General features: G+C 38.9%; 1 protein-coding gene across 1 annotated transcript in view; it reads right to left on the bottom strand.

Annotated features, from left to right (window-relative positions):
• PIGK (phosphatidylinositol glycan anchor biosynthesis class K) overlaps positions 1 to 25,658 on the bottom strand; it is a 62,918-nt gene extending 37,260 nt beyond the window's left edge. Inside the window, exons 1-9 of the mRNA XM_056497294.1 lie at positions 25,510 to 25,658; positions 24,232 to 24,285; positions 22,130 to 22,221; positions 20,331 to 20,466; positions 18,979 to 19,090; positions 18,532 to 18,628; positions 18,091 to 18,208; positions 17,236 to 17,346; positions 12,680 to 12,852 (exon numbers count right to left, since the gene is read on the bottom strand). Coding sequence (XP_056353269.1) covers positions 12,680 to 12,852; positions 17,236 to 17,346; positions 18,091 to 18,208; positions 18,532 to 18,628; positions 18,979 to 19,090; positions 20,331 to 20,466; positions 22,130 to 22,221; positions 24,232 to 24,285; positions 25,510 to 25,623 — 1,007 coding nt within the window. The 5' untranslated portion in view covers positions 25,624 to 25,658. The remainder of the gene's footprint in view (positions 1 to 12,679; positions 12,853 to 17,235; positions 17,347 to 18,090; positions 18,209 to 18,531; positions 18,629 to 18,978; positions 19,091 to 20,330; positions 20,467 to 22,129; positions 22,222 to 24,231; positions 24,286 to 25,509) is intronic.
• Between the last annotated feature and the right edge of the window lie 900 nt (positions 25,659 to 26,558).

Below are 26,558 nucleotides of genomic sequence, written 5' to 3'. Positions count from 1 at the left end.
CTGTCACACAAAAAAATACTTCTGGTCACTTTAACAGAGTATTTGAGAGAAGAGCACACAGTCTGTTACCAAGTTAATCTATAACCTACAGGAAACAAGCTGCATATGCAAACAAACAGATGACATTTATGCAAAGGTTTGAGCCATTTCCAAACACTCTTCCCTAAGATTCTGGTTTAAATCTATTTTTCCAAGAATATATAAGTTTAGGGCCAAATTTTTCAATGTGGATTTGGTCTTAAATGTTTGCTTTTCCTTGTATTAATTCAAAGGAGATGCACTCTTGATATTTTCTACAGGACAAGGTTATCTTTTTCTGTTCCAGACAGGAAGAAACCTCTTAAGAGAACTTAGCACCTTACTAACCAAAAATAATACAGAAAGCTATTCAATCAGACTGAGCTGATTGAATGACACAAAATTAAATGAAAATACAGGACTGAACATTCAAAAAAATAAATCCACACCAAATTCTGGCAACAGAGATTAACTACTTCACTCACTAAATGAGATCCAAAAGTAGCATTACTGGACTGAAGTTTTACTCCAAGATAATTATCTGAACCTGGCCCCTGACTTAGTAACATTTACAGGCAGGGCCATGCTGGAGACAGCTTGATCCAGCTCAGCAGAGTGGGCTATTGAAATAATCCTTGCTAGAATTAATTACCTTTAATGGTGTCATTTTCTTAAGCAGTATCAAAAACATGAGCAAAAACAAAAAGGCTTTACAAGCTAAAAGAATTACTGTTTCATAGAATTCAACTTCAAAAACGATTTTGTATTACTTTCTCTGGGGATGGGTTGCATTCAATACCCATTTGCCTTGACAGTAATAATTCATCTTTTTGTCTTTTACTATGGTTATGGAAATTTGCCTTAATTTCAGGTTTTGTAATCAGAAGCACATTATGTTTTTTGATTTGAGTAGATGACTAACATGCATATTGCTGTTATTTCTGATTATATTGATTTCCTGACTCCCTCCTCTCCTATTAACTTTTTTCAATTCAGTTTGTAAGTAGCATACCTAAAAATTACACTTCTATTTTACAAGGACAGGTGAAAATAAGTAATCTACAATTTGCTTTATTTCAGCAATTTTGTTTCTTTTCAAATTTCTGGTGAAGTTAGCTTTATTATATAATTATTCTTTTTACAATTCTAATTACATTTAACAAAATAATCTGATTACTAGATGAGCACAGTAGGCATAAAATGCATTAATACATTAATTATTCCCCATTTCAATTTACATCACCCTAGTTTTACTGAGACTTCAGTTTGTTACCATGTGCAGGTTGCATATTCATTTGGCACATTAAAGATGGTTGGATTTCCTCAGTAGGTGGTATCTCCTTTCCAATGATATCTGTATCAGCCATAATTTCTACAGCTCTCTCTAATGCTCACAGCAAGATACAGGCAACAGTCACACAGCAATTAGGACTCTTCCATAGCTGCTTTTTATGATATAATTACCAAGATGTAAAATGAGTTTTTCCCTCCCCCCACTTTTCTTTCCAGTTTCAATGTATCTCATAAAAGACTTCATTTTACATCCAGGGAAAGCAGAAAGAAACAGTTAGAAACCAGTTAGAAACAATTACCTAGGCTATCTGAAAACACTACTAAGTACCTCCTGGCTGTACTACCATAAATAAATACCCCATCAAACTACTAATCACTATTATTCTAAGACATCTCTCGCATCTATTATTTTCATCCAGAAAACTCACATAAATGTACACAAAATTCAATGCAGTGATAATGATAATCTTTTAAGAACTGCACTGTAATTTTAAATGTTTTATATTTACTATTATCTGAATCTAACAACAGTCATAATATAGTACAGAATTACGAACTGGCTCATGCATACTCTCCCATAGTGTTAAAGAAATAATTATGTTTGCACAAAACCTCAATAGTGCAATATAATACAAAATTTGTGACCAGAATGGAATCCCTCTGTTTGCAGAATACACACAGCTACACACAAAATCTACATTTCTTTTCTCCCACACTCCACCACCAACTGGAAACGTGTCCTCATCCATGACCTTTCCACAGCTTCCAGTGCTGCTGGAAGCATCTCCAAGAATGACAACTGGAGAAGCTCTGTTCATGACACAGCTGCTCATTAGTAACTGAACAGACACATCACATCAATACAATGATTATTACTATAAAATATTTAGAGTGACACTGATGTAAACCATCTTTGAATCTATGGCATGAGAAGTCTTCCTGCCACAGTTAGCTAATATTTTCTCTTATCATTCCTAAATTACTTTATAAACTCACAGATTAATAAACAGCCTGATATTTTTCAGCAGTGTCATTAGATTTGCAAATCACATAGAAATATTCTGATTTAAGGACAATTTTCTATCTAACCACATTTTTTGTGTGCACACAGTTTCCAGTTTTAAAACATTACAGCAGAGTGCAGATTTATCCATTTTACAGATATGCCATATATTTTTATGGAGACATTTGTAAAAGCTCCTAAGCATCTAATAAGATAGAAGTCAGCTCAGAATATCTTATAATAAAGTACATGTTAGTAAAAACTATATCAGAGGGAAACCACACACAAAGGACAAAGGAACTAGGGCACTCTCTCTGACAGCTGTGGAAGAAACAGAGGTTACGTCCTCTATGGCTGAGATTTAGAGCAGTTTCACTTAGTGGCTGTTCTGCTCCAATTCCCCAGTTAAAATTTAGACCTACAGCAAGAAGTCTTCATTTCTATTTTATTCTAGCAGGAAGTCATGGTTCAGACTCTTAAGTAACCAACAGAAAAAAAATCCTAGCCAGTGGGGAACTGTGAAGCTTAAATATTATGTTACAGTTAAATTGAGATAAACCTAGGAGTAACTACAGGGTTCACTATATTCTCCCAAACTAAAAAGAGTTATAAATTGTTAACTCTTCAGACATGTAACTTTTGTCCTACTATTTCAAACACAAAAATACTACAGAAATTTTAGAGCATGTCTATGGTAACATTTCTCACTTGCAGATAACACAGGACCAGGAATAATCTAGGAATACTTTCTGATTTTTATGTAACTCAAATTATTTAATACAACTGTAATATTATATGCACTACCCCACCTGTCAATTTTAAATAACTACTGTGGAAAGAGAGGAAAACCACACTCTTATCTACTCTTTTCACACAGTTTACACTTAGGTAATTTTTCTGATTGCATAGAAGATCTAACCATTCCTATCCTTCAGAGTGCTTTGCTGCTTGGGAGAAAATTCAGATAGGCAATTGGCAAGCCAGATTTGGCCCCAGTTTGGAAAGCTTCTGCAGCAGAGCAGTGGCCCCAGACTGCAGTTCCAGGAACACACTGGCACCAAGCACTCCAGCCTCCTGTCCCCCTGAGAGCCCAGAGGGGTCTGAGCTCAGCAGGACAGCCCAGGCACAGACCAGCTCTGCCCCTCCGAGCCAAGAGCCCTCAGTGGGCAGCACACAGACCCCCTGCTCTGCCCCTGCAGGGAACGGCCCTGCCAGCCAGGCCAGCAGAGCACAAGTGTGAGCAGAGTGCTGGGGAACAGCTCTGGTGCAGCCATGGAATCCTGGAGATGCATTTCAGTGGTGTGACAGCCAGCTTGGCTTTCCTAAGCAGGAAAAATGCACCCAGCTCTGGCTTAGGAACATTCAGCGTGGAGGACAGCAAACCCACTTCCAGTAATGGTTATCTTGATGAGGGTACTCAGATTCCTGATGTTAAATTGTGAATTCAAATGTTTTTCAAAGTACAAGTGGTAACCCACTTCTACAAAGCATCCTTCCACACATTCTGAAGCTGTATGAATCCAAGTGTCTGTCATTTATCACTGACTGCTGAAAGCCCAACAATCTAATTTTTAACATTTTTAAACAGAGATATGAAACATTAAAAAGAGTGAAAACATAACATCAATTTAAAGATTATCAACTGTTGAAGATTAATCTGAAAGATTAGCAGAGCTTTTCCTTATCCTTCAATCAGTGTCTAAAATTATACCATTACCAGTATTATTCAGTCTCTTCCTCTGCATCTGGTCTCTCCAGAATTGATTTTTTGATATGTTTTTCACATAGCAATTACACAGAGAATTACACAGAAAATACCAGTGCAAAATTAAAAATCCAGCAACAGAAGGCAGGAGGAAGGTGCAATATTTTTAATTGTTTCAGTTTCTGATAAACCATTCCCTTAATAGAGGAGCAAACTGGTATATCAGCCACACTTCAGCAACTTTTTTTAACCAGTAGGAAGAGATATTTAAAATGGCTATCATATAATTCAAGGAATTTATGCTAAAGCAATTGTGAATACCAAAGCTCAACAATTATTCTTCCCTTCCCTACAGGAAAGGAGATTCTAAGTCTCCATTGTGGTCTTGCCTTCTCCTGGGAACTACTGGACTGCACTATTCTTGTCTCAACACTTGGCTGGGGAGGGAAGAAGACATCTTCTCACTCTCCAAACTTGCTTCTAAATTCTCATTCCTGCCTGTCACCAAAATGCTATTCAAGTAATGCAGTGCTCTCACTAATTTAATGTACTACATACAAAGTGAAAGGAGAATTCCCTAAAGAATCTTGTGGTTTCAATCTATGTATTTTGGGAGCCCACTGATTTGAACCATTTCTGTATCCTTAAAAAACATAAATATATTTTGGTTACATAAAAAAATAGTAATTTCAGTTTGCAATAAATTCTGGGGCTACATTACAGAATATGGGCACATCTTCACACTTACACACAGAGTAGCAACTCCCAGTTCACTTTGTGAAAGAGAAATACTGCCTGTCTTTATTTTCCAAATCAGCTCTGATCTCTAGGCAGATGACTAGGGGGCGTTCAATCTTTTCAGTTCTTTTTCAATATCACATAAACTTGTGCCCAATTTAACTGTCAGACTAGAGGTGGGCTCTCACCATTCTGTAAAAGATGAACATCCACAGTTGCCACCCCGGGAATCTCCAAATAGTAAACTGGAGTCAAATGAATTAAATTTACTAGGATTTAAAATGAATTAAGTTTACTAGGATTTAAAAGATACAACAGGTATTCCTTCAGCTCCCTGTGCATCCTGCTTTCATCTTTGTTTTTTTTCTTGTTCCACTTTAGGGGATACAAAAGACTTTATTGTGTTTCATTACTTCTTATTTGTTTTTCCTGGTATTTACCAATAACAAACCCTTACCAATAACAAACCCTTGATGCAAACAGTCTTCTGCCTGCAAAAATGCTGAATAAATCCCATTTTGTAGTAAATTCTTGTTTGCAGTATTACTATCTTTTCCTGAAAGATCAATCTCACCACAGAGATAATATTTTGCCATTCTACAAATTTTATAAAATAATCTTAACAGGAGCTTGGGTACTTTGGTAGATGTATTCAGCATCTGTTTCTATAGATTTCTGATACTCCTGACCAAACACATAAAACAATCTCATTTTATAGAGTAATATTAAACAGTGCTCAGCAAGCCATCTGTAAATCCAGTACTTTATGTGATCAAAATCACCTTTTGTAATCACCTCTAGTTTTCTTTCCACCCTTTGATGCAACTGTGGCTTTCTTGCTCCCCTGATATCAGAAATTCACACTGGTACTGGTTACAAAAAAATGTAACAGCTCTAGGATGAGAGCTTTGGTCCAGCAAACACCTGACTTGAGAGAGGTCCTCCTACTGGGAGGGCTGGAAGATGTACACTGAGATCAGTCTATGGTCTTTTAACCATTGTTATATAAATATGTTGTGAAGGCAGATTGCCCCTTTCCCTCCACAGCTTTGGGCAAGACACGAATTTTCAGCAGCAGAAATTTCTGACCATCCAGAAGGTCATCCCTCAGGCTCTAAAAAATCAAGTGCAAGCTTTTTCACGATATGAAAGCAGGCAAAGACTAAAAGCATTTGCATATGGCTTAATACCATATTTTTAAAAAGCAGTAATGCTGCTTGAACCTTGGAAATTTAGTAGTTATGTGCCCAGATTAATTTCTAGGGCAGAAGGAATGTGAGCTTGGCCTCTAAATTCCAAAGACCTGAGTCCCACAGTCACTGCTTCCAGATGCCTGCTTCTCTTCACCCCTGGTTTTTTCACTCACCTAGAAATCACACAAGCAGGGTATTCTAACAAACATCAGTGGCAGTTCTGGTACTTCTGACAGGAAGCAAATAATAGTAACAGATTTTTACTGAAATTCCCATGTCCTCTCACTGGGCTGAAAACATGCCAAAATTACATGAAAATATTTCCTGGTCAGACTCATGCCAAATTCTACAGCTGTTTGCATGGTCTCCTTCAGCAGCAACACAGAGCACACAGCTACAGAAATACCACTAGGAACAGACATTAATTTTTATTTAGCACCTGGGCAGCAAAGCAAGAAGATCAAGCCAGGACCTCCATATAAATAGCACTAGAAAGAATAACAAGCTCTTCAGGAGCCTGCAATTATAAAGCAGCCTGCTCAACTGCAAAAATAATAGCAGGTAAAGATCACACAGGGAGGAGAGATGAAGAAGGAATAATGAAACAAAGTAAGAATTTTACATAGGAAAGGTATAAAAAGGAAAGGATAAAGGAAAACAAAATAAAAACCCTATATCAAATACCCTGTGATATCTAAATATTTTCAAGCTATTAAAATCTACTAGATATACTTAAGATCTCCCACTAAATCTGTCATGCAAAAATTTTAGACTGCCTAACACTGTATGTGCCCAAGTCAACTGGCATATCTAAGTCACTTGTGAAGAATGTAAAGGTACTGAATGTGATTCAAAAGCTGAATACAATAAAATACTGCCATTGACTTGCATGTGCTCATGGTACCTCTACCAACCAAGAGGTTTCTTTGTCTATTAAAATTATACATAGAAATAACTAACTATATATAGCAGCGCTGTACTGAAAACGTGAAATGATACAAGAACAACCTGGTACCAACAGTTGAAGGTTTCTCATAGAAAAAACGAAGGATGCAACACAAAACAAAAATCTGGAGGAAGAGAGGGGGGAAATCATCAAAGAAAATCTGAGTCAAGAGCTATAGTTTTGAAACAAAACTTCTTTTTATTATTACTATCAAAAACACCCCAAAATCTGTCAAAATGCATGGTCAAAATCCTTTCAAAGGAACAAAAATAAATTGCTCAAAGCTGCTTTATAAAATGCCTTACTAAACAGGGACTGTAATTACCAAGCATAGCACTTTAGTGTATTTAAAGTCTTCCCAACACAATTTATAGCTGCAGTTCCTTTCAATACTGTCAGTCATCCTTATTTATTTGATACCAACATTATACTGGTGAGACTGTGCCCTCCTATGTAATTTTTCTTTCTATTGTCTGCTATAGTTTCTATAGTCTACTAATTTCAGTTGTATTACTTGAAAAGTTCTTTTACTGTGTATATGTCTATGTATATATTAACCTATCTTTATGCAAGCAAAGAAACCCCAAATATATTTACAAAATACTTTAGGAAATCCAGCTATAATATTTAACAGCAAGTATTGGTTCACCCATCTTTTTTAATTACTTGTAGGCTATTAAAAAGCACATGGACTACAAAATCCAAACTTACTACTAAAAGAGAATAAATTTGTAAGACATTAGAGGAAACACAGTATGTGTGTAACTGATTAGTGTTCTTCATGAGAAAAATTATGAAACCCATCTGAGGATGTTTGTGGACCTAGAAGTAACAGCTTCTTAATCCCACTGGAAATTCAATTCTGATGAGTAGAGACCTGCTAAATTATGAGGGGTTTTTTCTATTTTTACATTACTCTGAAACTGAAACACGTTACATCTCTACCAGGTTGTCGCCCAGTAGGAAAAGTGGAAAATAAAATAAAAACCTCCCATTTATCCATCAAATTTCCACCGAACAAGGACGAGGTTGAACTCCCCATTTCCACATCGACCTGGTTCCCAAGGGACCCCGCAGAGAGGGGTGGGAGGCGGTCACAGTGGGGTCCCGATCCTAGTCCCAGTCACTGTCCCAGCCCCGGTCCCAATTACACTGTCCCAGTCCCGGTCCCGGTCACTGTCCCAGTCCCGGTTCCTGTCCCAGCCCCGGTCCCAGTTCCAGTCCCAGTCACTATCCCAGTCCCAAACCCAGTCCCAGCCCCGGTCCCGGTCCCAGTCTCAGTCTCAGTCCCAGCCCCGGTCACACTGTCCCAGTCCCAGTCCCAGCCCGGGTCTCGGTCCCACTGTCCCAGTCCCAGTCCCGGTCCCACTGTCCCAGTCCCAGTCCCATCCCCGGTCTCGGTCCCAGCCCCGGTCCCACTGTCCCAGTCTCAGCCCCAGCCCGGGTCCCGGTCCCGGTCCCACTGTCCCAGTCCCAGTCCCAGTCCCAGGTCCCGGGTCCCAGTCCCATCCCCGGTCCCACTGTCCCAGTCCCAGTCCCATCCCCGGTCCCGGTCCCGGTCCCGGTCCCGGTCCCACTGTCCCAGTCCCAGTCCCATCCCCGGTCCCGGTCCCGGTCCCACTGTCCCAGTCCCAGTCCCATCCCCGGTCCCGGTCCCGGTCCCACTGTCCCAGTCCCAGTCCCAGCCCCGGTCACACTGTCCCTGTCCCAGTCCCGGTCCCGGTCCCATCCCCGGTCCCTGTCCCGGTCCCACTGTCCCAGTCCCGGTCCCGGTCCCACTGTCCCAGTCCCGGTCCCACTGTCCCGGTCCCGCCCGCCGCGCTCCCGCTCCGGCGCGCCAGCGCCACCTGCCGGCCTTGGGCCCGCCCGGCGCTGCCCGCCAGGAACCGGGAACCGTGAGCCGGCAGAATCACTCCTAAAAGTAACTCATGAAATGTGAAAGAACTACAGACCGAACGGGGATCTCGGAACAAACCCAGACACCCTTATTTTAACAAAAGCCCACTGAGCTGAGCAGCACCTACTTGTCGAATAAACAAATTACCTATTGGTTCATAAAGGCTTCAGGATCACACAACAGCAGCTTTAATTATTAAGCACATGAAATTGAAAACAGCTGGTGGAAAAGAAGAAAGGACAGGAAAGAGACACCAACACACACACAAGATAGACTGAGAGAATATTAGCTAGTAATATTCTGCAAACAAACCAATTACTCATAATTAGCCAGTTACACAAGTATCCCTCCTAACACAAGTGACCAATTTATTTATTTTTAGGAAAACAGTCACTGCCAGTAGTATCACAATACTTCATAACGGAAGTATTAAATACAAAAGCCTAATGAGGTTTTATATGATGCTGTCTTTATTCACTTCTTACTACCCTCAAGGGAAATATTCATCCCAATATTTACCAACACTTTCTGCTGACACAGGTCTTTTCCTCATGACAAGAACTGAAAAGGAGAGAGTGTTCCAACTGGCTGTAGAGCTACAATCCAAGTTTAAAAAACACACTCTTAATTTATTAGATGTTCTAAAACCCACAAGGCTCCTACCCCAAAGAAGCAAGATTTCTTCTACTCCTTAATGCTGACTTTCTGAACTTGCATGGGGATTTAGACAAAACATAACCACCTGAAGCCTCAGAACCCTCAGACTGTCAGATTTTCTGCTAAAATTGGCAGCTACAGATCCTGTCAGGACTGAGGCAGCTGCAGAACAAGCCCTTTGAAGTGAACACAGCTTAGACTGAAATAGCTCTGAAAAAAGGAAATAGCAGAGGAACCTTCTCTTTATTTTTTAAAGCCTTTACTCGCAAATATTCACCTACCACTATGTGGACAGAAAGCAAGCATCTTCTCCTGGTTAATTAGTAGTTGCTCTCTGGATGAGTCTCAGCCCAAGCCAGAGGAAACTTCAAAGGCCTCACTCGTCAAATGTCACGGCATGAGCTCCACGTGAAGCTGCCAGTTCTGATCTGGCTGCACAGCTACGGCTCACGCTGGGCTTGGGAGAGGATCTGTACAACCAAGTAATTGCTAAGCAATTGTGTAACAAAAGAACAAACTTCTGTTGAAAAGATTTGGCAAAATCACAGCAGTGGGCAAGATGAGAACTTGAACAGTCTGCCAGCAGTACAATCCTGATGCATGTTCATGCCTCACATGATGGCATCTTCTTTACCCATAATCTGTGTAATCAGTGGTTTACCTCTTCTGTTCATTTGGCTTTTAATGTCCTTACCTGCATGTGTGACACCTGCAGCTTTAAAACAAACAAATCAGATCTAACCCAGACTACTAAAGACTGGGTCAGAGTTGAGGCCTGGATTTCATTTTCTGGTTATGTTCTCTTACACAAATATTCTGTAGCATTCTACTGCCACCAGTATGTAAAAGAAGAAAAAAGGTATCAAGCCAACACTGAGGGAAGAATAAAAGAGAGGACACGATTCATAAAGGAATGAAGCCTCGAGTCTTCATCAAATACTAAACTAATAACATCTTCACACTCAGTAACCAATGTAATACAAATTTTGATGTACTAGTAGTATATCTTGTGATCTACCTTTTGGCCAATAAAGCCTACAAACTCTTAAGGGCCCAAGTTCAATTCTCCATTACTTTCTTCTGCTTCATCAGGGCTTTTAAAACAATGGTGGGTATGAACAAGATTAATCATAACTATTTCGGAAGAATTATTTCACTGTTAATAAGCTTGGTTTAGTTCTCTCCCAGTAAAACAAAAAAGAACAAACAAGGCTGTGATAGCCCCATCTTTCCCCAGCTGTTTTACCTGAGAGTGTCATAAAATACAAAAGCCATTGTATTCCCAAAAGGCACAGAATGGTTTAACTGACACTGAGAGGGTTAAGACTAAGCACTCATATTCTTTCATTCAGGAGTCATTCTTACATTATTTTGAGACAATCAGTTGTAGCACCTATTCAAAAATCATGTAATTCGTGTTCTGCCTTCTCAACACCCCCAGAAATAGGTGTGTGTAATGTTCATACCATTCTTTCCAAAAAACAGAGTAACTAGTTCTTTAGATCAAATGCACCAAAAGTGCATTTTTAAAAATCATTAACATTTTCATTTAATAAATTCACTTCAAGCTGTAATCCTTAAATTTGTTGTACCTAAACAGAGCTGTCATACCAAGAGGTACTGACCTCAGAATTCTGCTTTAAGGCATTTATTAAGCACTCCACATCACTGTCTTTTAGAGCTATACTACAACTTTTCAGTACTTTTTTAATAAATTCCATACTTTCTCCTCCATTAAAAACATATTGCCTATAAACTGTTTCCAAATGGTAACAAGACACAGAGAACTTAAGTACTTTTTTAGAAAATTGTATAAAGAAGAACTATGAAACCAGCCATTAAACCGTCATGTCCCCAGCCCTTCCAGTTTCACAGACTGAAGTGGAATTGCCATGATAATGTAATACAGATTTCATTAAATATCAGAACATTTCACAAAGATAATATTCCTCTCTGTGTGTGAGTGCCCATTTCTCAATGTGCTTCCACGTGTGCACCCCAGTAGTGTCAGGCACCAAAATCTACTACTGACACCAAACTAACATACACAAAAAAGCTGAAAATTCCAGCCAGTCATTTCCTATTTCAGAATGGTAAAGCCCCACAAAATATATTTCTCTTTTAAATTGTCCACAAATTAGAAACCCTCACAGGTTAGTTTTCATCATGGTTTTTGACTAGCAAAATGTCTGTTCCTTGCCAAGAGCTTTTCCTATTCTTCAGTGAAAAAACAAATTTAGTGTCACTAAGTACTGTTCTATACTAAGGAATTACAAAACTAGTTTAAGATTTATATGGTATGTACTAATGCATATGATCCAGATATAAATAAGGTATGAAAGTAAAATATGAAATATACTAAATAGTGTAGGATATTTATAATGACAAGGACCAGAATTACTGTTATCTTTAAAATAAATAAAACTGCTATCCACTGGCTTCAGCAACAGAAAACAACAAGGCAGATAAGAATTTACATAAATTTATGTGTTAAAAAGTATTTAGTCCCTGATATACCAAAATATTTCAATTCTTTTTTCCCCTGTCCTATAGGGCAGTATCATCAAGCACAAAAGACACAACAGAAATGGAAGCACAATGCTAAATAAAGCCAACAGAACAAGTACATCTTCCTTTACATCTTCCCAATAGGTGGCAACAGAATCCCAAAAATACAAAGAGGTTTATACTTCTTTCTTCATCCACAAAGTAACGGAAGCGCTGTTACAACTTCAATCAATGAACTTGCACCAGTAATTTTAATCAAATTAATCACTGCATGTCAGGAACAGAAATTCTCAGGACAGAATAATGTCAAAGGCCAGAGAATTCAGAGAACTGAAACAAAGCATTTATCAAAAAGCAAATTGCTATTGAACACCTAACCTGATGGCTTATACTCAGAGCTTATCGGGTGGGGACAAACTACCACAAGCAGGAATTGCAGTAACAAAATATTTGAGCACTAAAGAAGAAACGCTAAGACAGAAAATTCTAAACTACTTCTGTTGTTGTTGACATCACACCTTGGTCTTAGGCAGCAGGAGTGGGCACATTTAAACAAAGTTTTCAGCTGACAACTTCATCACAGTAGGAGGTCCCTATTAACTCCCAGACTCCTTGTAAGAAACGACAGCAAGTCAGAGTTCTTTCTCCTTGGCAGTTACACAACTACTTTGTTCCTATGGCACAAAGCTGTAGAGATCAGGTCTAAATAATGACTACTTACTTGCTTTCAACTGCAGCCACGTCCCGGTCCAAGGAGAGTGTCTCTGTGGTGATCTCCACCTTCCTGACGCTGCCGAAGAAATCTGTGATCAGAACATTCTGCGGGTCTCGCTGGAACAGGTCGGTGCGGTGCCCGGGGGTGGAAACACACAAGCTTTTTGGACAGACCTGAAACTGGAAACCAAGATGGACAATCACAGCCTGTCCCTCATTCAACAGTCTACATACACCTTCCAAAATGAAACCACTATTAGAAAGAAAGATAAATTATACATATAACTTGCATTCATTTCAGTAAAACAGCTGAAAAAAATGGTTGAAAAAATGCATTAACATCTTGATTAAGCATTTCTGAAAACCTTTTTCCTTACAACAATGCCACTGGAGTTTAAAAATGAAAGCCAGCAATCAATTACATCTAACTGATAAATGCATAAATATATTGCTGAATATAGATGCAGCAATGCTGCTATAACCCTCCAGAAGTCACAAGTGGGCATAAATTCTTCATATTTACCAAAGGGAGGCATGCACAATTAAACAAGCTTTCATAAGTAGCTATGTTGAAGGCTTCATAAAGAAGCAAAAATTTACATTTTGATTAAAAAAAAAAAAATCCATCAGTCTAATTTCTAATTTATGGCCTACAAATTAATGCATAGGATCTTCAAATATCAAAAGTGCTTTATTTACATTAAGTTCACAGACATCCTGTGACACCTACAAACTAGCTAGCACCTCATTATTTATTTTACCCATGCATTTTGTCTACATATCAGATTCCCTATACCCCTCATGTGCTGCAACACCTGAAAGATAAAACCAGCACTAACAAAAGCAGAAGAAACAGTGACAGATTTGTTGCAGCATTTAGAACAACTGACAAGACAGGATGCCTAGTAAGTAACAAGTTTGTTACGTACCCAGCAGACACTCAGGGCAACACAAACACATGTTGGACACAAAGCCATTTTGCACAAGTCCTACCACACTTGCCACAACACACATCACCTGGTAAGAGTGCAGGTTATGTGAGTCCTTCACATTCCAGCCACACAGAATATTTTACACAGGAGATTTAACATACAGGGCTAAGAATGTCACTCTCCATATGGGCACTCATCTTCCTTAATCTTAAATTTTCCAAGTGATTTTCACAAACAGCTCCATCAACCACACGATCTAGAGCTCATATACCTAAATTACATTGTGGGTCAACTCAGGTCCTACTCAGCTCAGTGCAAATACAACTTGAATTATCCCAGATTATGACTGACAAAAAACTGTGAGCTTCAGGCCATACTTCCCAGCAGAAATACTCTGCTCAGGCAGAGTAATGCACAGGCTTGTGTTGCTCATTCTCTTTGGACAACAGAGACTTACATTACAAAAAGTTTCCCAGAGAGGAAACAATCTATCTGGCTTTTCTTCAGAGAGGACAGACTCTATCACCCCATTCCTCCCTTCTGCTCCACTCCAGTTTCTCTTTCATCCCTTTTTAGCTAAGCCTGTAAGCATATGGCATTAGGCTGCATGTCCAGAGAGACCTCAGCTCACTTTCACCTTTACCTGAAGCATACAAGCACACATGTACACTCAGCTCTTATTTTAACCATTCCCAACTCTCTTGTTGGCTGCTATCACACAGCTGCTAAAGCAAAGATGGAGCAAATAAAACCTTTGTTAGCCTCCCTGCAGTGAAAATCAGCAAGACTCATCAGCACCATGCTTCCCATACAAAAGCCATTTGTTAATGCACACACAAACCCTCCAAAGTTTTCATTTTCACCAAAATGCTATCAATTTTCTCCATTTTTGCTCCAATTAAGTGCACAAACATAAAAACTAAGTCTCTGAACTATAAAAAGAAAGCATTTGTTTTAATCCTACTATTTGAAGCATAAATTTATACTGCAGTTATACAAGTAAAACTCTTGCCAAGGTTTTAAGAGTATAAATGTCCAAAAAAACTGCATCAGCACTGAAAGTGGAAAACTGATACTGCACCCAACTAATTCTAACCCGTCCTGCAACAGTTTATTACCACAACATATTGATATGAATTTGAACAAAAATATGAAGTGGCAGTGAGAAGACTTCAGTGTTAAAAACCTACCCATTCACTATCACTGTGAGAAAGGACTGCAAACCATTATATCACAGAAAAAAGAAAAGGCAAACGCTGGCTAAGATCATTACATTTTTTCCTATATTAATTTTTCCAAATGTTTTTAAACAACCCTCCCAACTTTATCATCTTAACTTTTATAACAACAATTTAGCTATTTTATGACAAATGACTCCTCATTTAGAAATCTATTTGAATCTTATTTTAAAAGTTAAAATGTGTGACATTTCAACATAGTCTTTATTTTCAGGGAATTGTGATCAAACCTAAAGTCAGTCATTTGCACAGCTTTAAGCTATCCCTTAGCAACACAGATGGAGCAGGTGGGGAGTAGGTGGAGTGGATTATGAAAAATTATGTATCATTCTTTGCAGGAATGCAATATCCAAATCTTAGGTGGATGTGAAGAGAAGCTGTTTCAAGAGTGGTTAGAGAAAAGTAAAGAGGTAACGGGATAGAAGCAGTTTGACAAATACACAGTACTTCAAAAAGAGAAGACATTTGACATATCAGAAGCTCAAACAACTAAAGATCATTTAATTTTAAAGCTAGCTAGTGAGCAACATAAGTTACCCTGATCTTGGAAAGCATTAACTTAAAGTAAAAAAGTAAGAGCTGGATAGAGTACCTCCAATGCCAGAGTACCTCCTGCAACTGTTGGCAAAAAAATAACAGGTTTATATCCTTACATGGACTAACCATATGTCATTTTGGAACTGTTAGATGAAGCCTTGAAAAGCACTGACTCAAAGTCAAGTGGTTGCATTTACTGAAATGTGTGCAGATTATGACTCAGTACCTGATCACACAAAGGTCTGGGCTGGAAGAGACATTAAAGATCATCGAGTTCCACTCTCCTGCCAAGGGCAGGGACATCTCCCCCTAGGCAAGACCACCAAGTCCCATCCAACCTGGCCTTGAGCAAATTACCACAAATCACAATAAATGTGTGTCCCTTCTCTTGCATTCCCTGAGCATCAGTCAGCAGATCAATGTATGATAAGTTGACTTACATGATGTAATGAATTTAAAAGTATGGAAAACTTCCCTCAGCTCTTCCTGAATATTTGGCATATAAGCAAAAACACAGTTAGGTATCTTCTCTAAAGAACTCAGAAAGTAAACTACTTGGCCAGCTAACAAATTTCTACACTTTTCACAATAATCAGATTAACATCCTGCTGGCCAGACTATCTATACCACATTACAGAGAGTGTCTTACACAGCAGAAAGCACTGTTCCTTTTTATGATTTTTTTACTATTTACACAAATTAATCTTCTGGTTTACAGTGACATTTGAATGAACAGGCTAGACAAAGACACTTAGTCTTATTAATACTTAATAAAGAACTTGCATATTTTTCTTTATCAAGATTTATTTTAAAGTATCCCATAATTAGAAGGCATTAAAATATAGGACAGAATTTCATTCCCATAGAAGTAAGTAAAAGAACCTTGAGTCTTAGCCACTGAATCAATTCTGTATCAATATAAAATCTGCCAAGTGTGGGTTGTTTAGAGAGAATTCTAGCACACATGTAGCAGTCAGGCTAACACCATCCTCTGTAGACAGAGGGTGGCATAAAACTTTTGAGCAGCTGCTCCTTTTACAGAAATGAATCTGACAATGTGTTCTGTAAGTGGTGGCTCTTAGATTACTGATGTGGCACAGCAGGATTTACAGCTACAAGATACCAAAGTATGACTAGAAAGAAAATAGCACTGGAACAGGTATAAAGGGTTAATAAAGTAAATAAAATATGGTTACTTTTTATGTCATCTCATCAGTGCATACATCTCACTGCTAAAGAAGCATTTTCATAAATTTTGGCATATGTTACCTCGTTGGCTTATTCTTTTCCTTCTGCTTCATACCTGAATCTACAATAATGTTTGCCTCAGCTATAATTAAGTCCAAACACTGATGGATTTGTACCTATCTTGCTCTGGAATCTAAGCAGATATACAGATACATTAGTCTCTGCAGGCATTTGTGAGTGCACTGTTAGAATTTTAACTGTTTAATCACCTTGGCAAAACAACATCAATGCCTGCTTTCCCACATCTGCAAAGTGTCTGCTATCCTGGTTTTAGAAGCTTCCTGCTAAAACATTTCACATTCAAATGCTTCATTCTATTGATATGAATATTTAATGAATAATTTATTATTTTTTCAGCGAAAAATACAAAATCTGGCAAATTTTGATTTTTTTTTTTCTGGAGCCAGCAAAGCACTTTCAAATGAGGACAATCCTTGAAGTGTTACACAACTACATTTAACAATGGCAAAAGCCCTCCCTCCAAAGCTGCTTCCAAGAGAAACAGCAGGAGCGTAAAAAGCATTTGAAGAACCCTACAGACAAAATAGATTAGTTTTGGAACTATTACAGTCATTAGCATATTCATGAATGTTGAGTATTCTACTTACTAGGTCATTCATATTTGTCTGACTGGCTGGATGAATTTCTTCCAAGAACTCTAACACATAGAATGTGTATCTGTCCATGAGATGAACGCCAATCCCCAGGTCAGGCTGATGCTTTAAAAACAACACACAGCAGTTATTGGGCATTTGCAGGAGAAAACTCAGCACTCAGGAGAGGGAACAAAATGTAATAAATGTTGCAAAAGTTAAGCATAAATTCTTTTGTTCTTAGGCAAATTATGCAAAGAAAATGGCTAGCTGTGAAGAAACCTACTGCTGATAAGCTGAACAATGCAGTTTATTTATAAACTGTATCCTGGTAATATCTGTATTTCCCAAAAAGTAGGGAACTCCTTCTTAATGGTCCAGTGCAGATCTGTGGACTTTGAAAACAGGGCTGGGAGAGCCACTGTATCTTACAGCAGTGTGTGGGTTCAGGTAATCCTGACCAGCTGCTTTTGGTCTGGCTGGGATCTCTCCTATGGCTCCTTCTGTAATCCAGCTGGGATATAATTACAGCAGGTAAACATCAGCATCTTGTTTTGTTTTATATCAAGTATAGTAAATTCTAGATTGAATTCCTCACACATATCTCTCAGCAGTCTTCCCATAAGATCCCTTGCTATCCTAGGCAATGCATAAACTGGCCAGCAAGCACAGAAATCCATCATTAGCGTGGTTCTTTGGGACAGCACACAAAAACAAGCAGGAATGGTACACTTACAAGTTTTGTCAACCCCCCACAAAATACATTTATCAATTAGAATAAAGGAAATCTTCAGTTAGAAGTCAGCAGGAATTGTGCTTTTAATTCAGGCATTCTGAAAACTGTCTTCAGGAGCACATAAATCTACTTACTGATAAAGAATCTTCTCCTACTTGGCTGCTAGCCAAGGCCATTATATTGGGTGAATAAAATCGTTCATACATGGATGCTCCTTGACAAGTATCAATAATAAACAACAATTCATTGTACCTGAAAGAAAGAAAACAGCCTCCTTACTCTTAAATACCACATACATACTTTGCTTTTTAGTTACCAGGGCAGCTGCTCAGAACCTAAGGAACAGAAGCTCATTGATTTTAGCATGTGAGTTTGCCCAAAGCGATACATTTGAGCAGCTGTAACTGCAGGAAGCTGAAAGCAAAAACTATAACTCTGCTTTCTGAATGCAAACTCTTACACAATTTTATGGACAACCAACAGCACCATCTCTGCAGGTAAGCGAAGCCTACCAGTAAGACACACCTCAGAGTATGTTCAGGATATTCAATGTCTACATAATGCTTATTTCTTACCTCCTTTTCTGCCACATTTGTTCAAAGGCATCAGCAAGCTCTACATTTGTGATTTCTTCGGAATCTTGAAATTTTAGGAAACCATTTCCACCATGACCTGACAGAAAAATCAGAAGTTAGGCAAGGATGTAGGTTAAAGGAAGATATACAGCCTAGTTGACTGTTTTTCTAAAACAAGTTAAACACAATTGTTTCTCAGAAACAGTTCAACAAAAGAAAACATTATTACAGTAAAAAAAATACACATACACCACTTCAACTGGAAATTATACTGGCTTAGTCCTGCTTTACAGGCATATTTTCTTAATTAGAGTGGCATGCTAAAACCAGAAAAAAATCCTTTGGTCGATCCTTTTGTGGATTTGGACCACTGATGCTTTCAACAAACCCATCCAACTGAGCAAGCATCAATAAATCAATAAACTGTATATAGAGACCATCAATTACCTGTCATATATATTAGAATATTGCTTCTGTCATCAGAAAGAAGACGTTTAGACCGTGGTGTGCTTGGTGGGATTCTTCCCGTTAAAACACGCAAGAAATTTTCCACGGTAACCTAAGAATTGAAGCATAAAGTAATTTTCTAAAGATAAAAATATTGATCAGCTATAGGCTGGGTTACAGAAATTAAATAATGGAACAATAAAATATGCAGCATATCTAACCAGACATAGTATGGCATAGTATAAACTGCATAAAAATTTTCTGTGCAAGGTTTTACTTCAGGTTAAGAATCATGTGGTGCTTTTTACTTCACTACATTAACATCAGCCTGCTGCTTAATTATATCAAGAAATCTACCACCACTATAATTTTTAAATATATCACATCTACATTGATATAAAAACCTGCCAGCATATAGTTTCATTGTGCCAAAGCTGCTCCTGTACTCACAAAATGCTCCAACATTAGTGTGTGTTACCATGGAAAAACAGAAGTTTAAATTCCCTCTGCAACTCAGGAAAGAAAAAACAAGATCAATTTGATTACATAAATCTGAGTGATCAGATAAGATCCATCTGAGTGCTGACTGCAAGACATCCTATAAAACACCACTTCCTCTTTAACTGCACGTGCACAGCTCAAATGCCAGTAACAAATCCATACCCAGGAAAAAACTTGATAAAAATAATGTAGCTCTATTCCAGTTCTGTGTCTTCGCTTCTTTGTATAGACCTTCAGAGAAATAAAAGATCTACTACATACTTAAATACAATCCAATAAACCTTTAGCAATAATTCCACAGCACTATTAAACCAAGAAACTGATGTGTAATTTTGTCTCAACTGGTAAAAACACTGCCTGGTATGAAGGAACACTATATGAAAACAAAGGTGACAGAATACAGACTTTTATACAGTAATTGCTTTGCAGTAATGATTAAGTTATGGCTTTTGATTTATTTTAGGAGCATATGCTTAAGATTAGGAATTGAAGTATATCTACCTAATAAATAATTCACTTGCATACCAAAATTTTCACAGTAATTTTTGTGTTGACAAGATAAGACACTGAACAGTCATTTCCAGAGAAATTTCAGTAATGTGATTCTATTCCATCATTCAAAATAGATACACTAAACATGTTTCAAGTATAATGAACTTCAAATACAAACTCAAATATCAAGGAGGGTAGGGTATGTATTTTAGACTCATCAGCTGATAATAAAAGCCCAGCCCAAAACCAGTAATATGAAAAGAAAGATTTGCTCAAACTTCACAGATGCTGCATAAATCTTCAAACTAACACTGGGAAAAAAAAAAAAAAAAGACTCTGTTTTATTAAAGCACAGTTACCTCATAGCTTCTGTAATCCACTTCCACATCATCTCCATAGACATTTAGCTCCATGTTTTTATGACTAAACACAGTAGCAGGTTTGGGGTTCCTGGGATTACATGCCATATCATCTGCCAGCATCAAGACAATGTGACTGTGGAAAAGAAGAAAAAAAACATTTCAGACATTCTACTTTCACGTAACAGTCAAAGAGAAATTAGAACACTGTTCAACAATTGCAACAATAGCTTGGATCATTAAAAAGACTCCTGGAATTGCAAGTGAAACTTCACAGTTACACCCTATTTCCTTATGAGCATCCTCGGTATCACAAAGATATCACACACAGAAATACAGCTGGCTGTCATTTATCTACAGGACTAAGTCAGGCCAAAGATGAGCATGAGACTGTTTGACATCAGCAACTTTAGTATACAGGCTTGCCTGGACCTAGGGGCCAGAGCTCTTAACAAAAAAATTCAGAGATTTTTAAAGAATCTAAGAATTAAAATAAATATTATTTTTCAGATGTGATTTTGAGGTTTATTGGGAATTTTTGCGGTTTTTTTTTTGTCTTAACAGTATTTTGAAAGAAGTCTTGTAGCAAAGAAAAACCGATAAAGTAAGCTTGTCTAAGGAAAAACCACAACCAAATCCACACAAATATTGCTGTAAATGCTAAATAAAGAGGCTCTTGTTCTCTCTCTCTAGGTCTTCTCCATGTCTTGGAGAGTATTCTTGGCTGTAGTCTAAAGCATTGCTGTTTTTTTGAGATTAATTCCAGATCTTTGGATATGAATATGAAACGGATCTTGCTACTGAACACAAATCTCAGTCACACCATAGTTCTTGCAGTATTTCTAAAACTCACACCTACTTTGACTTTAATGGTGAAGACAGATGTATACAAAGGAGATGAAAGTTCTCAGGTAAGGGCAGAACTAGTGACAGAATTTCTGAGGCAGTGCTGAGGGTACCTGTGCTTCAAAGGCTGCACAGGAGAGAGGACAGCTGCTTGTGAATGACATGCACAAGAACAAAAGATATCCTTCTGTGCCTTTCAGCTCACAGCACTTCCACACTGCGTTCCCTAAGATTTATAACCCCAAAATGCATCTAAAAATTGAGTTTCAAAATCTGTTCTTTCAAAAATCAGACAGCCACTCCTTTCTTCTTTCTTTTTTTCTTTCTTTTTTTTTCTTTTTTCCTTTCTTTTTAATATAATAAACACAAGGGAAAGGATGATACTGACAGTGCATTCATGGTTGAGTGGGAGTTAACTGGGGACTCCAATTGTGCAGTTTTGACTTGGACAAAAAAATGCCATACTAATTCAATCCATAAGAATATGCATTTTGCTTGGATAAAGCAGGCCACACTTCTTCTGGCAGACATGCTGAAGAAATCAGCAGTCCTCTAAACTACCATTTACTATCACCCTAGTACAGTCACAGTTACCAACATCTCCAAACTAAAAGGAAATTAAAGTAGGGCAAGACTCATCTCTCACAGTAGCACTGTCATTGCTGAGTGCATTTAGCAATTTTCAAATTACACTTTCACCAATTTGGTGAGCGGTACATTTTAATGGCTAGATCTAATTAGCCTGTTCCAAATGGAAATTTTATTATGCAACTTGTTGCTTTTCCTTTGGAACAACATTGCTGCACTTTTCACCACACTGATATGCTTGCATTCTTCCTTTTTACTTTTATCCAGTTAAACTGGGAAGAAAAATGTATTTCCATACTGCTTCAGACAGCAAGAGAACTTTAGCAGCACATTTGCAAGAACTGGATTCACCAAGATTCCCTCACCTATCAGGAATGCCCAGTCTCTTGACACTTCTGTACACTGAAAGAGTATTTGCCACATGACGATAATTAAACCAGAATCGAGACGTACACACCTTGAAATGAAAAAAAGAAAAGCATATTAAATAGTGTAAAGATACAACCTGGCCTGACACGTTGCATCAGAAGAAAGTGACTACAGGAATATCTTTTAAAAAAGTAACAACTCAAAAAGTATATAGTAACACCAAGAAACTCATTATGTAAATGATGTAAATCTTAGTTGCACCAAAGCAAAAAATTCTGAAAATAAAAGCTTTTAAAAAAAGTTCCTAGCATACTGACTCAAGAAAAAATTGTCATAAACCCTTACTAAGTATAGAAAGTGGCACTCTAGGAAATAATTCCACAACAGTAAGTGGATAAGCTAAATTTTTTAATTTGCTTTCTCCTTATCAAATGGAAGAGAGATCAAAGGAGGAGTTTTCATCTCAATAGCAAACCCATTCTGGAAGCATTCTTCCACAAAGGCACAAGTGAATTCATTCATGTAGAAGCCACACACACAGGGGAAAATGCACTGAGGATATTTGCATTTATGGAGTCAAAGTAAGAGCAAAGTGACCTCTAACCAATACAAATACAAATTTATCTGAATACAAATTCTCAATTTCTACTGTTCTAACAGGCAAAGGGTCAGGGCTCAGCCATTCCCTTTAGTTACACATTCCCTAAATCAGGTTCTGATTCAGACATTTCAAAAGCTTCTAAAAGAGGTGACTTTAAAACCACAAAAAAAATTATGCAGGAAAAGCATTTAGATAGTTATTTAATTTTCCAGCTCTAAATGTAGAGCTGTAAGTTACACTACACAGCATCATTTTCTCTATTCTCTCCATAAAAAGAACTGAGTTGTAGCTTAAGTAATAATAAAATTCAACCTGAAAGAATCCCCTTGTGTGTCTATCATTAGGAATTCTGAAAAAAGCCCACAAGAATCAGTCCCTGATTGCCTTTCAGTAAGATTTAAAGCTCTGAAAACAAACTGTGTCAAATTTAGCTGGACAGTTCAAGGTACTGTCATCTGCTCTTTGTCTCCAGTACCTCTCCTACAACACAGTGGAAAGTGTCTAAGCTTTAAATACAGTTATCCACATGCAGCACATTAATTCAAGGTACTGATGAGGTGGGATTCCAGTATGATCCCAGGTTTGAAGTGCCTGGCAGCACTCCAAATGTTCCTGTTCTACTGCTTAAAACATTAGTAGTAATTGTTGCAAAACTTAACAATGAACCACTCAAGAAAATAAAACCAGCAGAAAATCTGTTTACCACAGAAAGTATAGTCCTTGGACATAATTTTCCACCTTTCTTTGTGTGTTTTATGGTACTAATAAATCCACCTATTTGTTAATAATATTAAAATAGTATGTAATGTTTTATTAGTTTCAAGTTTGTATATTGTAGAATATAGAAATTATTCCTTCAATTAGTTACTGTTAACTTTCTTTTTATATTGCTCAGTTTTAGTATCTGGAAAACAAACAGCTGCTACTGAGTAATTACAATAGTGTTCTGAAACAAATTAGTCATTAAGACCTGAATTGTGATTAAGAACCAATTGTGCAGCATGATTCAAAGCTAATAAAAGTTACATGCCAAAGAAAAAAAGAATGAGGGTAAGAATAGTTAATTTAAATACTATGTTGCCTGAATTGATTTTATTCCCAGACTGTTATCACAAGTTAACAGATTGAATAAGAACAAAAATGAGATATAAATTCTACCTTTCTAGTCAAAGAGACCAGACTTCCCTCGTATCAGAATTACACCTTTTTTTCAATATGCAATATGCTAATTTAACTATTTTAATGCTTTCAGGACTTTTGTTTTATAATTCCTGCCATGTAGCTAGACACATTCAGTCCTTGAAATTCTGTCATATTGAAAATATAATTTCATTATAATATAATAAATTTGAAGGCACAATTTCAAATTTATTAATTTCCAAATGAATTTTTCTATTTCTTTCAAATGAGCACAACTCTTGAATGACTGTTGCAATTATGACTCCTGATCAAAAATTGTCAAACTTATTGGAAGAAAACAACCTGGACCATGCTTACCAAAACTGCCCAGTTATTTGTATGTCCACTTCTTAAAAACTGCTCTGCTTGATCCTAAAGGATGACAAAAATGTTAGATTCCTAAGTAATAAGAAAGAAACGTCCACTCATAGTTCTGTTATTTCCACAACAGTGTTCAATGCATATGTTTACGACACATCAACACTGAATAAACCTTAGAAAAGCCAGAAGAGAGGTATTTTTCTTAACATTTGCCCATTTCATGTGAATCTCGTGTGAATTTCACATCTCATGCTCTCTAAATCTTTCCCTGAAACTTGCTACAGAACAAAGAGGAACTATTAGTCACTTGCTCCTTAGTTAAAACCAAGAGCCCACACACCTCTACTCCAAAGGACACTCCAAGAACAAGATAATAAGATTTATTGACCTACAGTTCCATCCTTAATGAGAAAAGAGACTTGGATTCAATTCAATTTTCAAAAGCAGGTAAGAGAATCTGAGGGTTTAACCCACTTTAGGTCCAAGGTGGTTACATTTATCTTCCAGAATCAGGATCTACAACAGCAACCTTTTGTATAATCTGTGTTCCCCATAGTTCCCACTTTCCTTTGCAGATGAGAGGGCCCTTTCTGCTTAACAGAGAGCATAAATCAGGACACAAAAAGGGGCTAAGACTTCGCAGAGGTAAGGGAGTAAGTCTGGAACGGGACAACAATCCAAATCTGCTGACTCTTAAATCAGACTCTATTAACTCTGAGGAGCTCTGGGATGATGCTCGTGGTCATACACAAACCACACGATCACAGAAACAGTGCTGTAGTTTAAGCAGCAAACAACTTGCTTAAACAACTTGTTTCATTAGTCATCCAGAGATTGCAGGAATATTTCTATTGTTCGGGGTGCGGGGGTTGTTTGGTCCTAGCTGTAATTAATTTCAAGCAGAACAACTTTTTAATAACGCAAAATTTAAAAGCAAACAACGCTCCAGATGTAGCGTGGGCACAGTGCATTAAGCTATCTGCTGAAACACGGCATTACTCCCACCTGGCAAACCCACTGGCACCTGCCGTGTCCCGCCTCGCACCCGCGGGACTGGAGCCCGGGAGCGCCCGGGGCACCGCGCACCCGCTGCAAGTCAAGGAGAAGCTGAATGTCAGAAACCCGCAAGAGGATGACAAGTCAGGGGCTTGTAACTTTCAGCAGCCTGCCACAGCACGGGCGGCAGCAGAGGCGCCCGGCACCGGCAGCGCTGAGCCCGAGGCGCCGCCCGCCCGCTCTCTCTCGGGCCCCGCCGCTGCTCCCCCAGCCCCGTACCTGGAGGCCGCCGGCCAGCGCCGCGCCCCAGCAGCCCAGCAGCAGCAGCAGCAGCAGCAGCAGCAGCGCGGCGGCGGCGCGGCCCCGGGGGGCGGCGGGCACGGCAGCCGCCATGTCAGCCCGCCTCCTGCGCGGCCCCGCCGCCCCGCTGCCGGAAGGGGGCGCGGCCTGTGCGCAGTTCCGCTGCCCGGGCGGGCCTGCCGCCTGCCGCCTGCCGGAGCGGGGCCGCTCTCTGGGCACGCCGGGCTCCTCGGGCTGCCGGCTCCGCAGAGCCCGCTGCTGCCCGTCTGGCACGGCACAGGCGGCAGTGGCAGCAGTGCCGCGGGCGCACGAGTTCACCGTGGCTCCGCCATGAGCTGGTGCGAGAAAGCACCGGCCGCGCATCTCGCCTTTGGCTTGGTTGGCTCCTGCGGCTGTAACAGCAGCCGCCTCTCTCAGCCTTCCAAAAATTCCGTGAAATCCTGGGCTCGTTGGGGTCACTAAGAGGGCAGGGCATGGCACGGCGAGCTGTGAGCCGAGGGTGTTACCAGGTCTTGGTGGCCACAGGGCTGCCTTGGAGAGTGCAGGGGAGGGGAGAGGGATGGCCTTTGGCAAGGGAGGGAGTGGGATATAAAGGTAGATTTTATTTTTTTTTTCCCCATTAAGCCTTTCTATAGCTTTGCCCGTAGAGCATGAATCCGTCAGAGCTGACACATCATCAAATTTTTATTTCACTGTACTGAACCACTTGGTACTATTCTTTTTCTTTCCACTATCTCATCTTGTCACTGCCTTGTTCAATTGCCTGATGCCTTCCATTAGTGAAGATGCGGAATCTGTCCTGAACCATGGAAGCTATTTCCTGCTCCATGTACTTGTCACCAGTAATGACTTTCTCAGACAGGAGCACATTTCCATGTATTGATGCTGGCATTTCAATAGCATCACGTTTGCTGTTTTAAAGCATCACTGGTTTCCTTGACAAAAATAATCACCTGTTATTAGATGGTACTTAGTCCCTTCGGAATGCCATAGCCACCAACTCCTGCTGTGCCTGAACCCGTCTCCTG

The sequence above is a fragment of the Oenanthe melanoleuca genome, chromosome 8 (assembly GCF_029582105.1).
Source record: "Oenanthe melanoleuca isolate GR-GAL-2019-014 chromosome 8, OMel1.0, whole genome shotgun sequence".
Classification (NCBI taxonomy): Eukaryota; Metazoa; Chordata; class Aves; order Passeriformes; family Muscicapidae; genus Oenanthe; species Oenanthe melanoleuca.
The sequence above is the reverse complement of the archived record's forward strand: the minus strand, read 5'-3'. Positions and strand labels throughout refer to the sequence as shown.